This window comes from Piliocolobus tephrosceles, chromosome 21 (assembly GCF_002776525.5).
Source record: "Piliocolobus tephrosceles isolate RC106 chromosome 21, ASM277652v3, whole genome shotgun sequence".
Classification (NCBI taxonomy): Eukaryota; Metazoa; Chordata; class Mammalia; order Primates; family Cercopithecidae; genus Piliocolobus; species Piliocolobus tephrosceles.
In genome coordinates, this window is record NC_045454.1 from 39,332,337 (window position 1) to 39,348,311 (window position 15,975).

General features: G+C 52.7%; 1 protein-coding gene across 1 annotated transcript; it reads right to left on the reverse strand.

The window, feature by feature from the left end:
- Positions 1-539: 539 nt before the first annotated feature.
- On the reverse strand, positions 540-15,968 carry CCDC130 (coiled-coil domain containing 130). Its single transcript, XM_023188672.2, has 10 exons — positions 15,793-15,968; positions 11,620-11,823; positions 9,417-9,470; positions 7,492-7,574; positions 6,314-6,369; positions 5,943-6,003; positions 4,436-4,578; positions 4,174-4,346; positions 1,397-1,535; positions 540-1,243 (listed from the first exon to the last, which is right to left on the reverse strand). Exons 2-10 carry the CDS (start codon positions 11,620-11,622, stop codon positions 765-767), a joined length of 1,191 nt encoding a protein of 396 aa, XP_023044440.1. The 5' UTR covers positions 11,623-11,823; positions 15,793-15,968; the 3' UTR covers positions 540-764.
- Positions 15,969-15,975: the final 7 nt, after the last annotated feature.

Genomic DNA, 15,975 nt, shown 5'->3' on the forward strand with positions numbered 1-15,975 from the left:
CCCATAGTCCCAGCTACTTGGGAGGCTGAGGCCGAAGAATCACTTGAACCCAGGAGGCAGAGGTTACAGTGAGCTGAGATTGTGCCACTGCACTCCAGCCTGGGTGACAGAACGAGACTCAGTCTCAAAAACAAAACAAACAAAAAAATCCCCAAAAGTAACATGCACGGGAGGCTTTTCCATGGGCCACCCCCGGGGCTGGGGATAATAAAAAGCTCACACCTGTGTGCTCCAGCCCCCCCTGCATGTGGCACAGATCCTGGGTACCCCGTGCACCTTTTCCCTGGCCTTGTGTGTGTGGTTCCTGGCCCCCTTTTCACCCTTCACACTCGGCCCATGCCACCTCCTCCAGGAAGTCTGCCCTGATTCCTGGCCAACCTGAACCACCACCTTGAGACTCTTGTCACTCTGGGAGGGGGCCACGTCCATGGTCACAGCTATGACCCTATACCAGAATTTGCTGATGAGAGGCCTGTCAAGCTTGGTCAACTTGGGGCTTGTGGGGGGAAGCCCCAGGGCCCAGTTAACAACCCAAGCCAGGGAAGAGGAGACAGGTCTTTAATGTACGGAGTCTCACAAGGCACAAACACCCTCACCAAGACCAAATAAATAACTCCACGGTTGCAGGAAGGCGAGGTCTGGGGAGGGGGTGGCATCTGAGCTCTCCCAGGGCTGGTGGGCGAGCGGGGGTCTGCAGTCTGTGAGGGGCCTCCTGCGTGTGTCCGGGCCTCTGGAGCGGGTCCAGTCCTCAGGATGGGGACTGCTCAGTCACTCTCTGAGTCAGAGTAGTCCGCCACGAGGGAGGAGCCGAGGCTGCAGGGGTGCCGCGTGTCTGCGGGGTCAGCTGCCTCCTGGGAGGAGCCTGCTAGCGACAAGGGCTTGTCCTGATGGCTCCCTTCCTGCCCCCTCGGCCTGCTGCACTTGGGGGTCTCAGCTGTTTCTAGAGGAGAGTCTCTGGGGGCCGTGGGCCGGTCCTGGGCAGCCTCCTCTGGTACCCGCGGTTCCCCAGACTTGCGGGTGTCAGCCGCATACTGGGGGCTCTCCGGGACATCCCGAGACCTCCGCCGCACGATGCCCAGGTCCCCCACGGTGATGGGGGAGGTGGCAAGCGCGGTTCTGCGGCTCTGGGCCAGCTTCTTCAGGACGCCGCTGACCTTGCTGCTGGAGGCGGATCCGGGGGCGGAGGGGAACCAGGAGCGGCTGATAATCTCGGTTCGCTTCAGTTTCTGCTTGTCCTCGTAGGCTGGAGGAGAGGAGAGGACATTTCAGGGGCGGCAGAGGAGGGGGTCCAGAACTGCCCTACAGTAGACTAGAGTCCACTCAAGGCTGAGGACCCCCCCATCTCCAAGCAACTCTGAGCCTCCCTGCCCCCTTTTCCCCCTGGCTTTTTACGCACAGTCTAGGGTGTGGAACTTCAGCAGGGCCGCCAGCCTGCGGTCATCTTCCGTCTCGGGCACCAGCGGGATGGTCAGGCTCGCCTTGGCCTGCAAGGCCTGATCTTTCTCCTCCTCCTCCTGGATGGCTTTTTTCTTTTCCTGTGTCGAGGGCCAAGAACACCAGAGGCGGGGGTGTGTGTCAAAGCCCTGTCTCTTCTGTGTGCTAGGGAGGGGCACTGCTCCAACTCTCGGGGTCTCAATTTACTCTTTTTTGAGAAAGAGTCTCATTCTGTCACCCAGGCTGGAGCGCAGTGGCACAATCATAGCTCACTGCAGCCTCCAACTCCTGGGCTCAAGCGATTCTCTCATCTCAGCCTCCCAACTATCCAGTACTACAGGTGTGCACCACCATGCCCAGCTACTTAAAAAATGTATTTTTGTAGAGGCTGGGCCTGGTAGCTCATGTCTGTCATCCCAGCACTTTGGGAGGCCAAGGCGGGTGGATCCCTTGAGGCCAGTAATTTGAGACCAGCCTGGATGTCATGGCAAAACCCTGTCTCTATTAAAAATACAAAAATTAGCCAGGCGTGGTGGCATGTGCCTGTGGTCCCAGCTACTCAGGAGGCTGAGGCATGAGAATCACTTCAATCTGGGAGGTGGACATTGCGGTGGGCTGAGATCGTGTCACTGCACTCCAGCCTGGGCGCAAGAGGGAGACAGTCTCAAAAAAAAATAATAAAAATTTTTTTTGTAGAGATGGGGGTCTCACTCTGTTGCCCATGCTGGTCTCCAACTCATGGCCTCAAACAGTCCTCCCACCTGTGCCTCCCAAAACACTGGGATAACAGGTATGAGCCACCACGTACAGCCTCATCCCACAAATATTTCTGGGATACCCACCTTGTGCTAAGCTTTGTTCTAGACACTGGGGATGCAGCGGCAGACAGGGAAAAACCCTTGCACTCGTGGAGCTGGCCTCTAGTGGTGATAAGGAGCTGGCCTCTAGACAGTGATAAGGAGAAAAAAAAAAATGCAGGATAGGTGGGTAGGGGATGGGCTGGGAGGTTCCATTTAAAATGTGGTGGCCAGGTCAGGTGCAGTGGCTCACGCCTGTAACCCCAGCACTTTGGGAGGTTGAGGCGAGTGGATCACATGAGGCCAGGAGTTCGAGACCAGCCTGGCCAACATGGTGAAACTCAGTCTCTACTAAAAATACAAATATTAGCCAGGCATGGTGGTGGGCACCTGTAATCCCAGCTACTTGGGAGGCTGAGGCAGGAGAATTGCTTGAACCCGGGGTGGAGGCTGCAGTGAGCCGGGATCATGCCACTCTACTCCAGCATGGGTGACAGAGCGAGACTCAGTCTAAGCAAAAACAAAAAACAAAAATTCTAACATTAGCCAGGTGTGATGGCTCATGCCTGAGGGTCCCTGCTACTTGGGAGCCTCAGTGGGGAGGATTGCTTGAACCTGAGAAGTTGAGGCTGCGGTGAGACGTGATTGCCACTGCACTCCAGCCTGGGCAACGGCGAGACCCAGTCACACACACACACACAAAAGAAATTTAAAAAAAAGGAAGCAACCAGGTAGGCATCTCCCATGGCATGTGAGGTAGGGGTGAGCTATGGTCTGAATGTCTGTGTCCCCCAAATTGATATGTTGAAGCTTAATCCCTAATATCACAGTGTTAAAAGACGTGAGGCATTTGGGGAGGTAATTAAGTCAGGAGGGCTGTGTCCTCACCCATGAGATTATTGGATTTATAAAACGAGGTCTGAGGGAGCTTGTTTGTCTCTTCTGCCACATGAGGACACAGCTAGAAGCCACCACCTATGAGAAATGGGCCCTCACCAGACACTGGATCTGCCAGCGCCTTGATCCTGGACTTCACAGGCTCCAGAACCATGAGCAATAAAATTCTATTATTTATTTTGGCCGGTCTCGGTGGCTCACACCTGTAATCCCAGCACTCTGGCAGGCCACGGTGGATCACTTGAGGTTGGGAGTTCGAGACCAGCCTGGCCAACATGGTAAAACCCCATCTCTACTAAAAATACACAAATTGGCTGGGTGCGGTGGCTCACGCCTGTAATTCCAGCATTTTGGGAGGCCGAGGTGGGCAGATGACCTGAGGTTGGGAGTTCAAGACCTGCCTGACCAACATGGAGAAACCCCATCTCTACTAAAAATACTAGCCGGGCGTGATGGCACATGCCTATAATCCCAGCTACTCAGGAGGCTGAGGCAGGAGAATCACCTGAACCTGGGAGGCAGAGGTTGCGGTGAGCCGAGATCGTGTCATTGCACTCCAGCCTGGACAATAAGAGCGAAACTCGGTCTCAAAAAAAAAAAAAAAAAAAAAAAAAGAGGCCCGGCGTGGCAACTCATGCCTGTAATCTCTGTACTTTGGGAGGCTGAGGCAGATGGATCAAAAGGTCAGGAGATTGAGACCACAGTGAAACCCTGTCTCTACTAACAATACAAAAAATTAGCCGGGCGAGGTGGCGGGCGCCTGTAGTCCCAGCTACTCAGGAGGCTGAGGCAGGAGAATGGCGCGAACCCGGGAGGAGGAGTTTGCAGTGAGCCGAGATTGCGCCACTGCACTCCAGCCTGGGCGACAGAGTGAGACTCTGTCTCAAACAAACAGACAGGGCACGATCACCATGTAGCAGACGGGGAAACTGAGGCTCAGAGGGTCCAGTGGCCTGCTCACAGCTAAGATGTGGTGCAGTGAGGGCTAGACCTGGGCCTTGGTCCACCAAGCATCCTCTCTGACCCTGGGCTGGGGCCCCCTCACCCGGAACCTTCTCCGCAGCATGCTGTTGAGGGCGAAGTCGTCCTTCCAGGCACTCTGGGCCTCCTGGATGTGGCTCAGGGTGGGCAGTGCTTTCTTGAGCGTGCTCCGGTCAGCCTCGCCATGCTCCAGCCGGAACATGGCGTCCGTCTCCAGCTTCTGCTTCTTCTCATGCTCTGCAACGACCAGAGCTTGGCTGGGCTTTGGGGACCCCAGCGCAGACTCTGGGCCAGGGACCCCAGGCAGGTAAGTGGGTGGCGCTCACCTGTAGTTAGCACCTGCTCATTGTCTGCCATGTCCCAGCGCTCCTCCTTGCGCTGGGCGCCACTCACGATCACGTAGTCGCAGTTGGCGGGGTCCGTCTGCATCTCGATGTAGTTGACACAGAGGTGGCATTTCATCCGGAACCTGGAAGCGGTGGGCAGGAGTCAGAAGGCTGTGGCTGTGCCTCAGGACAGCCCTGTCACTTCTGCCTGCTTCTTTCCACCCAATGGTGTCATTTGACAAAAATTCACTGAGCACCCGCTGTGTGCTGTGTAGAACCATGGGCAAAAGGGGCACACCCGGGCACCCAGAACAGACCTTCTGTCAGTGGGGCTGCAGTTGGCTTCATTTGTTCATTTGGCTGTTTGTTCATTCATTCATTGACTCATCTGTTTTTTTGGTTCATTTATTCATTAATTCATTTGTTCATTCAGCTGTTTGTTCCATTCATTCATTGACTCATCCGTTTTTTTGGTTCATTTATTCATTCATTCATTTGTTCATTCAGCTGTTTGTTCATTCAGTCACGCATCTTTTGGTTCATTTATTCATTAATTCATTTGTTCATTCAGCAATTTGTTCATTCACTCATCCGTTTTTTGGTTCATTTATTCACGAATTCATTTGTTCATTCAGCTGTTCATTCATTCACTCATCCTTTTTTTGGTTCATTTATTCACGAATTCATTTGTTCATTCAGCTGTTTGTTCATTCATTCACTCATCTTTTTTTGGTTCATTTATTCATTAATTCATTTGTTCATTCATTAGTGAATGTTTGTTGGTTCACTGATTCATTTGTTAAATTAATTCATACTTTCATTTGCTCATCCATCCATTTGTCCATTCATTCATCATCTGTTCATTCGCTCCTTTGTTCGTTCGTTCATTCATTCATTCATTCGTCCATTAGTTCATTTAATCCACAAATCCGCCCAAGACAGGCTGCTCTGTGGCAGGCTCAGTGCCAGCTGCTGGGGACATTGCTGAGTAGTGGAAAAGCCAACCTGCTCGTGGAAAGGCTGACGTCCCAGCAGGGGCCACCTTGATAGCAAGGGCACAAGCAACCAGTGTCGAGTCTCACTTTAGAAAAGGTGTCTCTGAGGGGTGGTGTCTGAGCAGAAACCCTGGGCGAGGGAGGAGCCTTGGAGCTACCTGGGGAAGAGCATTCCAGGTGGAAGCACAGAGGTGGGTGTGTCCCTGGGGTGTGTGAGGGACAATGAAGGGGCCAGGGAGGGGGATAGCAGGAGGAGGTTATAGTGAAGAAAGGACAGGCAGAGTGTGCGGGGCCTTGTGAGCCAGGGGGAGGACTTGGGCTTTTCCTGAGGAAGGTGGGAGCCATGGAGGGTTGGGGGTGGGGTGGGGGTGGGGCGTGCCCTGATTCACTAGCCAGGGCGGTTTCCAGGAGAGTCCTGCAGGGAATGGGTTCCCTCCCACTCAGGCTCTTTGTAGTCCCCTCACGCTGTGGCCACCCCACCTGTTCCCAAGACGCCACCAAACCGCCCTTACCTGTAGATTGGGGTTGTGTAGTAATTGCCCACCTTCTTCTTTTCTGCGTTGTAACGAACACCTGGAAGGGGGTCAGACGAGGGTGGTTATTTCATTGCCATGTGAATTTTGCAGATGGGTAAACCGAGGTACAAAGAGGCTCACTGTCACTTGCTCAGGGTTCCCGAACTAGGAGGAGTTAGAGATGGGACTGGAAGCCAGAGCTTGGCTTCCTAAGCCCTCTGCAAAGGAGCTTCCATGGCCAGCCAGTCACTCGGGTGCCCGTCTCCTCCCTCGTTCCTGATCAGGACCGTCCCACCCGCCCCCGGCAGCACCCAGCAGTTAGGGGTCTGATGTTTGCGGGACTGAATGGAGGGCGGGCGGAGGCTCACCCATGCCGATGTGGTTCTTGCAGCCGTCGCACCAGATGTTATACGGCATTTCGAATCTGCAAAGACACACAGCGTCTTACTTGCTCCTGTCCACTTGGACACTTCCTGGGTCTCCACACCTGTGACTGGCTGCAGTTGTGATGTGAGGGGTGGGGTATTAGACTGCCCCCTCTGAACGGGAGTTGCTGCAGTCACATTACACAGGAAATGGATACATGGAAGAAAAAGCATCACAACCATTGTAACTGAACAGGAACTTCCTGCCTGCTCGAAAGCAGACTGACCAGGTCCAGGGACAGCTGCCTTTGGGTGCTGCTGAGACTTTTTTTTTTTTTTTGAGACAGAGTCTTGCTCTGTCCCCCACGCTGGAGTGCAGTGGCACAATCCTGGCTCACTGCAACCTCTGCCTCCTGGGTTCAAGCAATTCTTATGCCTCAGCCTCCCAAGTAACTGGGATTATATGTGTGCACCACCACATCTGGCTAATTTTTTGTTGTTGTTTTTGAGACACAGTCTCGCTCTGTTGCCAGGCTGGAGTGCAGTGGCACGATCTTGGCTGACTGCAACCTCCAACTCCCTGGTTCAAGCGATTCTCCTGCCTCAGCCTCCCAAGTGGCTGGGATTACAGGCGTGAGCCACCGCACCCAGCCTAATTTTCTCTATTTTTAGTAGAGACAGGGTTTCACTGTGTTGGCCAGGCTGCTTTTGAACTCCTGGCCTCAAGTGATCCACTCGCTTCACCCTCCCACAGTGCTGGGATTGCAGTCGTGAGCCACTGCACCCAGCCACAATCACTGTTTTTTTTGAGAGTCCTGTGTGATCAAGTCCAGGTTGGCCTACCACAGGATGAGATACAACACACAGCAGAGCCCAGTTGTACAGGTCAAGGCTCCGCTAGACCAGCCAGTCCCCAGCCAGCCAACTTGGAAACACATGGGAGCCCAGCCCAGATCAGATCAGGCCAGCCCAGCCCAGCCCAGCAGAGGTATTTTGCTGAGCTGCAGACATGTGAGCAATAATAAATGCTTATTGTTTTGTTACATGGCAATAACTGACTGATACAGTGACTTTCTGCTTTATGGACTGAAGACCCTGCAGCACTGGGCCAATGTGGGCACTCAAACTGTCCTTGAGACTGAAGGATTGGGGCAGGACGGTGGGGTGATGCCGAGCCTTACCGGATGATGAGGATGCCCTGTGACAGCTTCCGAGCCCGCTCCCGAAGCGGGTGGCTGTTGTGGTATCGGTTGAGAGAGCCATGCTGTGTGGAGAGGATGAGGGAGCGGATTAGTGCTGCTGAGCTGGGGGAGCTCACGCTTTTCTGCCACCCTTATTGCTTTGAGACAAGTGCCTCACGGGTGGGAGAGGCCTTGATTCTTATGTCCTGCAGGACAGGGTGTTCACAGCAATACGGGGGGCATCCAGGTCTTACTGGAACACGTAGGCTTGGAACCAGGAATATGAGTTTGTACAGTCCCTCTCCTATTTATTTATTTTTTGAGACGGAGTTTTGCTCTTCTCGCCCAGGCTGGAGTGCAATGGCACGACCTTGGCTCACTGCAACCTCTGCCTCCCGGGTTCAAGCGATTCTCCTTCCTCAGGCTCCGGAGTAGCTGGGATTCCAGGCACCTGCCACCATGCCCGGCTAATTTTTTTGTATTTGCAGTAGAGATGAGGTTTCACCATGTCACCCAGGCTGGTCTCGAACTTCTGACCTCAGGGGATCCATTCACCTTGGCCTCCCAAAGTGCTGAATTACAGGTGTTAGCCACTGTGCCCAGCCCCATTCCCATTTATGAGCTGAAAGAGCCAGGGGACCCTGGGCAAGTGACTTCACGTTTTGCCTTCCTGAGCCTCAGTTTCCCCTGCCTGTCAACTATGTATAATGGTCACTATTACTTCCAGGTTTTATAGGGAGGATGAGGTGAGGTGACAAGACTGGCAGACATTCGCTGGGGACTTCATGTGTATCACCTCATTTTTTTTGAGGACAGAGTCTGACTCTGTCACTAGGCTGGAGTGCAGTGGCGTGATCTCAGCTCACTGCAGCCTCCGCCTTCTGGGTTCAAGTGAGCCTCCTGCCTCAGCCTCCGGAGTAGCTGGGACTACAGGCGTGGGCCACTGTGCCCAGTTAATTTTTAAATTTTTAGTAGCGATCGGGTTTCATCATGTTGGCCAGGGTGGTCTTGAACTCCTGACCTCGTGATCTGCCTGCCACGGCCTCCCAAAGTGCTGGGATTACAGGTGTGAGCCACTACGCGTGACTTTTTTTTTCTTTTTTTGAGGCAGGGTCTGGCTGTGTAGCCCAGGCTGGGATGCAGTGGCATGATTATGGTTCACTGCAGTCTCCATCCCCTGGGCTCAAGCAATCCTCCCACCTCAGCCTCCCGAGTAGCTAGGATTTATCCCTCAATGATTCTGTAAGGTCAGCTCATTTTATTTCCGCCTTTTTGACATATGGAGAAATTTTGGCATGGAGAGGCTAAATCCTATACTCAGGACGAGGCAGCTGGGACACTCGGGCCCTTACTGAGCACCTACTGTGTGAGGACACAGCCATAAATAAGACAGACAAACATCTCTGCCCTCCTGGAGAGAATGTTCTAGTGGGGGAGATGGACAAGACACAAATAAATGAGTAAGTGAGGGAGTTATAAGGGCTATGAGGTTATATAAAGTGCTCAGCAATGCAACAGAGAACGAGACAGCAGTCAGGGAGGACCTCTGTGACAAAAGCACTTAAGGAAGTGAGAGTATGGTCAAATGGGGGAAGAGATTCCAGGCAGAGGGGACAATCAGGACGCCAGAGGTGCTGGAGCTGGGGAAGCCAAGGGATCTGACCCTTCATCCGTGCACTCTGCCTTATCCTGGGCCCCTGCCATAAACACACTATACTCTACGCTGGACATGGAGTTACAGGTCCCTGAGGAGAGCCACAGTTACCATCCAAAAGTGAAGACAGCCTCGAGACTCAGGTGACGAGCAGAAGACAAAAAGACCTTGGAGGCCTCCCATCCTTCCATAGCAGTGACCCCAACCCCAGGAGGGGATGACGTGGGTCTTTTTGCTACTGTGGACCCGGAGCGCGGAGCCTGCTCCTTACCTTCTCAGGGTTGAAGTCCGGAGGATAGTACTTGTTGACCCCTTTCCTTTCCCCCTGCAAAGCAGAACAGACATGACTCAGAGAGAGGCTGCTACGGTTTGGCTGTATCCTTACCCAAATCTCATTCAAAACCATTTTTTAGAATTTCTTATTTTACTATCAATTTTTAGAGATGGAGTCTTGCTCTGTCACCCAGGCTGGAGTGCAGTGGTGCGATCTCGGCTCACTGTAACCTCCGCCTCCCAGGTTCAGGCGGTTCTCCTGCCTCAGCCTCCCAAGTAGCTGGGACTACAGGCATGCACTACCATGCCCAGCTAATTTGTGTATTTTTAGTAGAGATGGGGTTTCACCATGTTGGCCAGGCTGGTCTCAAACTCCTGACATCAAGTGATGTGCCCGCCTCGGCCTCCCAAAGTGCTGGGATTACAGGCGTGAGCCACCGCGCCTGGCCCTTGGGTATGTCTTTATTAGCAGCATGAGAATAGACTAATACACAGGCTCCCTCCAGGAAACCTACTTGTGCAGCCTCAGGGGGCAGGACCTGGATAAGGGAGACTCGGGGACATTGTAGAGGACAGTGCTGGGCTCAGTGTATGATTGGGGAAGGGGCTACTTGGGCAAAAAACCCATTGTCATTGCTTTGGAAAATTCCATGAGTTTCAGATGCTCCTACGGTGGCTTTCACACTCTTCTGGGGACTGTGACTGACAGTAAGAAATATTGAACATTGTCACTGGGCAGACACACATGTAGTACAGTTGAATACAGGTCTCAAGAAAGAACAGTGAGCCTGGCTGAAGAGGAGTCACTCTTTTTTTTTTTTTTTTGAGACACAGTTCGCTGTCATCCAGGCTGGAGTGCAGTGGCGCGATATCAGCTCACTGCAAGCTCCGCCTCCCAGGTTCACGCCATTCTCCTGCCTCAGCCTCCCAAGTGGCTGGTTGGGACTACAGGTGCCCGCAACCACGCCCAGCTAATTTTTTGTATTTTTAGTAGACGGGGTTTCACTGTATTAGCCAGGATCTCCTGACCTCGTGATCCGCTCACCTCGGCCTCCCAAAGTGCTGGGATTACAGGCGTGAGCCACCGCGCCCAGCCCTTTTTTTTTTTTTTTTTTGAGACAGAGTCTTGCTCTGTCACACAGGCTTGGGTGCAGTGGTGCAATCTTGGCTCACTGCAACCTCTGCCTCCTGAGTTCAAGCGATCCTCGTGCCTTAGCCTCCTGAGTAGATAGGACTACAGGAATGTGCTACCACATCCAACTAAGTTTTGTATTTTTTTTTTTTTTGAGACGGAGTTTCGCTTTTGTTGCCCAGACTGGAGTGTGGTGGCATGGTCTCAGCTCACTGCAACCTCCATCTCCTGGGTTCAAGCGATTCTGCTACCTCAGCCTCCCAAGTAGCTAGGACTATGGCCTCCCACCACCACACCCAGCTAATTTTTGTATTTTTAGTAGAGATGGGGTTTCACCATGTTGGCCAGATCACCTGACCTCAGGTGATCTGCCCAGCTTGGCTTCCCAAAGTGCTGGGGTAACAGGCGTGAGCCACTGTGCCCTGCCTAATTTTTGTATTTTTAGACAGGGTTTCGCCATGTTGGCCAGGCTGTTCTCAAACTCCTGATCTCAAATGATTTGCCTGCCTTGACATCCCAAACTGCCGGGATTACAGGTGTGAGTCACTGCACCCAGCCTCGCAATGGTTAATTTTATGTTATATGAATTTCACCTTCTTAAAAAAAATGAAAGAAAGAAAGAGAAAGGAAGGGAAAAGGGAGGGGGCGGGGAAGGGGGAAGGGGAAATTAGGTTGAGTGTAGCGGATCACTTGAGGTCAGGAGTTTGAGACCAGCGTGGGCAACATGCTGAAACCCCGTCTCTACTAAAAATACAAAAATCAGTGGGACGTGCTTGCTTGAACCCAGAAGGCGGAGGTTGCAGTGAGCTGAGAGCGTGCCACTGCACTCCAGCCTGGGCGACAAAGTGAGACTGTCTCAAAAACAAAAGAAAACCAAACAAAAAAACATTTAAAAAGCGCCCCTGGGTGATGTTAGCGCACAGCCACATTTCAGACCGACTGCACCAAAAGATGATGATCCAGAGACTGAAATCATCATCTCAGAGCTCTGGGAGGGGAGGAGGGGCTGCTTTTGGGGTCCTACAAAGACTGGGAGAGAAACCCAGGGCACACAAGGCTGTCTACTCACCATCTTGGGAACTGCCTACTGGTCCTCACCCTCAGGGCGGACAATCAGAAACTGGCCTTGTGAACGCACTGTCCTGTCCTGACCTCTTGCGGTGCCTGGCAGAGGGTCCACAGGCTTCCCTGAGAAGATGCTGTGGGCCGTGTGGTGGTGCCGGCTCAGACAAGACTCCCGCCAGGCATAGGAGGCATCCAAAAAGCGGCGTGTCTGTTTAGAAAGAGAGAGTCCTGTCCACTCTACAGCCAATATACACATCACATCTGATGCTTTCACCCCTCTGTGGCCCCACCGGGTCCAGCACCCATCATCACTCACGTGGGCCAGCACAGTCTTCTCCTCTCTCCTAACTCTGCCCTTGACACGTGCTCACCCCAAGCTGCCCGACGGATCTTTTTTTTTTTTTTTGAGACGGAGTCTCACTCTGTCACCAGGCTGGAGTGCAGTGGCGCGATCTCTGCTCACTGCAACCTCTGCCTCCTGGGTTCAAGTGATTCTCCTGCCTCAGCCTCCCGAGTAGCCGGGACTGCAAGCGTGTACCACCACACCCAGCTAATTTTGTATTTTTAGTAGAGGCAGGGCTTCACCATGTTGGCCAGGATGGTCTTGATCTCTTGACCTCATGATCCACCCACCTCAGCCACCCAAAGTGCTGGGATTACAGGCATAAGCCACCACGCCTGGCTGGGATCTTTTTTTTTTTTTTTTGGGGAGTCTTGCTCTGTTGCCCAGGCTGGAGTCCAGTGGCGCAATCTCGGCTCACTGCAAGCTCTGCCTCCCGGGTTCACGCCATTCTCCTGCCTCAATCTCCCAAGTAGCTGGGATTACAGGCACCCACCACCAAGCCCGGCTAATTTTTTTGTATTTTTAGTAGAGATGGGGTTTCACCGTGTTAGCCAGGATGGTCTTGATCTCTTGACCTTGGTCTCGATCTCTTGACCTGGTGATCCACCCACCTCAGCCTCCCAAAGTGCTGGCATTACAGGCGTGAGCCACTGTGCCTGGCTGGGATCTTTTAAAATATGAACAAACATGTCACTCTCCTGGTTAAACCCCTCCCATGATTCATATTGTTTTTAGAATCAAGTCAAACCCCTTCCCAAGGACTGTGGGGCCCCTGCCTGCCTCTCCAAGCCCAACTCTTATCCCTCTATCTCCGCTCACTCTGTTCCAGCCACACTGGCTTCCTGGCTGTCTTCAAAGGCCAAGTGCAGCTGGCCTGCACCTGTTGTTCCTCAGGTTTGCGAGATCTTTGTTACAGGTTTTTTTTTTTTTTTTTTTGTGAGACGGAGTCTCGCTGTATCACCCAGGCTGGAGTGGGGTGGCATGATCTTGGCTCACTACCTCTGCCTCCCGGGTTTAAGTGATTCTCATGCCTCAGCCTCCTGAGTAGCGGGGATTACAGGTACCCGCCACCAAGCCTAGCTAATTTTTTTGTATTTTTAGTAGAGACAGGGTTTCACTGTGTTGGTCAGGCCAGTCTGGAACTCCTGGCCTGAGGTGATCCACCCACCTAGGGCCTCCCAAAGTGCTGGGATCACAGGCGTGAGCCATTGCACCCAGCCCCTTGTCACAGGTCTTGACCTACATATCATATCCATCAAAGACCTCATCCGGCCAGGTGCGGTGCCTCACACCTGTAATCCCAGAGGTTTGCGAGGTTGAGGCAGGCGGATCCCCTGAGGTCAGGAGTTCAAGAGCAGCCTGGCCAACATGGTGAAACCGCATCTCTACTAAAAATACAAAATTTAGCCAGGCATGGTAGCAGATGCCTGTAATCCTAGCTACTTGGGAAGCTGAGGCAGGAGAATGGCTTGAACCGGGAAGCGGAGGTTGCAGTGAGCCAAGATGGCGCCACTGCACCCCAGCTACAAAGTGAGACTCTGTCTCAAAACAAAACAAAAAACAAACAAACAAAAAAAACGACCTCATCCGACCACCCAATCCACAGTCACTTGTTTCCTGGAATTCTGATCACATCACCTTGTGTCTCCCTGGGGAGGTCACACTGTGCCATATCCCCAACACCTAGGACAGTGCCAGGCCCAGATAAATGTCAACTGGGTACACGACTGAGATAACTGAATGAGGTTCCATAAAGGTCACAGTCAGCGCAGGTGACACAAGTGGGAAATACAGGGGCTTCTCGAACTAGAGGTGGTGAGACCCCCTCCCATGCTTGGAAGGGAAGCTTTTAGGTCATATAGAAGGAAGTTCTTCACGCCTGTAATCCCAGCACTTTGGGAGGCCAAGGCAGGCGGATCATGAGGTCAGGAGATCGAGACCATACTGGCAAACACGGTGAAACCCCATCTCTACTAAAAAATTCAAAATATTGGCTGGGTGTGGTGGCGGGCGCCTGTAGTCTCAGCTACTCAGGAGGCTGAGGCAGGAGAATGGCGTGAACCTGGGAGGCGGAGCTTGCAGTGAGCAGAGATTGCGCCACCGCACTCCAGCCTGGGTGACAGAGCAAGACTCTGTCTCAACAACAAAAAAAAACAACAACAAAAAAGGAAGTTTTAGTTTACACTAAAGAGAGACTCTGCGAAGCAGTGAAGCGTATTCTAGAACAGAGATTGGCAAGGTTTCTCTGTCGAGGGCCAGAGAGTAAATAGTTCTGGCTTTTTAGGCCAGATTCTCTTTGCCCCAACAACTCAATTCTGCCTTCATAGCTAGAAATCAGCGCCAAACAATATATAAATGAACGGGCGTAGCTGCATGCCAATATAAATTTTATTGATGGACACAGAAATTTGAATTTCACATAATCGTCATCTATCACAAAGCATTATTATTCTAATTTTTCCCCAACCACTAAAAACTTTAAAACCATTCTTGGGGGCTGGATGCGGTGGCTCACACCTGTAATCCCAGCACTTCGGGAGGCTGAGGCAGGTGGATCACTTGAGGTCAGGAGTCCGAGACCAGCCTGGCCAACATGGTGAAACTCTGTCTCTACTAAAAATACAAAAATTGGCCGGGCCTGGTGGTGTACGCCTGTAATCTGTAATCCCAGCTACTGGAGGGGCTAAGGCAGGAGAATAGCTTGAACCTGGGAGGCGGAGGTTGCAGTGAACCAAGATCGTGCGACTGCACTCCAGCCAAGGTGACAAGAGTGAGATTCTGTCTCAAAAAAAAAAAAAAAAGAAAGAAGCTGATGGAAGAGCTTCTGATGGAGTGGGGGTGGTGTAGTGAGGTGGTGAGGCCGTGGTGCAAAGCCCCGGATATAAACTGTTCTACCCTCACCTTAGTCTTGGATGCTCCAACTATAAAGTGTGCCCCTTAGATTGGATTATTCCAAGGTCCGTTCCAACCTAAAAATACTTTTGCCAACAAAATAGCTAAGTGCCCCTTGAGGTGTTAGGGGTATCCCAGCTCCACTCCTCATCAGCTGGGTGACCTTGGTCAGTGTCTGCGCTTCCCTGGGCTTGTATTTCGTCACCGGTAAAGGGCGAATGATGACGAAAAGACTGACTTTCTGGGGATGCTGTGAATCAACTAACATACGGGAAGAGCCTGCAAAGAGCAAATACTCCGTTTACAGGAGCTTGAGGGTGTGTGTGTGTGTGTCTTAAGATGGTTTTGTTGACCCAGTAAATGGCAGATGGGGCTATCGGGTGGGCGTGTAGACATCTCCGGTCCTTGCTGCAAGAGCAATTACCGACCCTGTTTGTCCTGGGCGTAAAGCTTGGGCTGGGAGCTCCACCCTGCTGCTTCCTACCTTGATTTGAGGCAAATTGTTTTCTCTCTCTAAGCTTCATTTTCCTTACGTGTAAAATGGTTGGTTAAAGCATTTAGGGCAGCGCCTGACTCCGAGTTAAACGTTGGCAGTTTAGTCATTTCTCCTGCTCACGGTTTTACAAGAATCATTTTTATAAAATCTGGTGAGGTAGGGACTTATTGGTCCCATTTTCCCGATGCAAAAACCCAGGGCCCTTCAGGCATAATATGGATCCGGGCTAGGAAGGCGCCGGGTCCCAGGCACTTGGGTCAGGGGTCTCAGCTGGGGCCTCAGGGACTTTGGTCCTGGCTGGGACTTGGGCCGGCTCCAGGCATCCAGATCGGGTCCTCAGCCCCGCATCCCCCGACGCAGACGGGCGCGTTGGGCGGCTCCGAGGCCAGGGTGAGACGGCTGCCGGACCCCCGGCCCTCCCCGCTTCTCCGCCCGCGGGGACTTACCTGCCCTCCTCCCGACGTCACGCCACTACCGTGCCCGGAAGTGCGCTCTTAGAGCGCAGTGAAGCTGGGCGCCCTCTCCGCGCCACCCGGACGCTGGCGTGAGGCGGGGCGAGGCAACAGCGCCGCGCTGATTGGCTGAATGCCGATTCGCCGCGCGCTCTGCGACGCCGAAGCGGGCCAATC

Coding starts and splice junctions, on each gene's coding strand:
- CCDC130 (XM_023188672.2), bottom strand. Junction 6,370..7,491: donor CAGGGCATCCTCATCATCCG/GTAAGGCTCGGC, acceptor GTGTCTTTGCAG/ATTCGAAATGCCGTATAACA. Junction 4,347..4,435: donor TGAGCAGGTGCTAACTACAG/GTGAGCGCCACC, acceptor TGGTCGTTGCAG/AGCATGAGAAGAAGCAGAAG.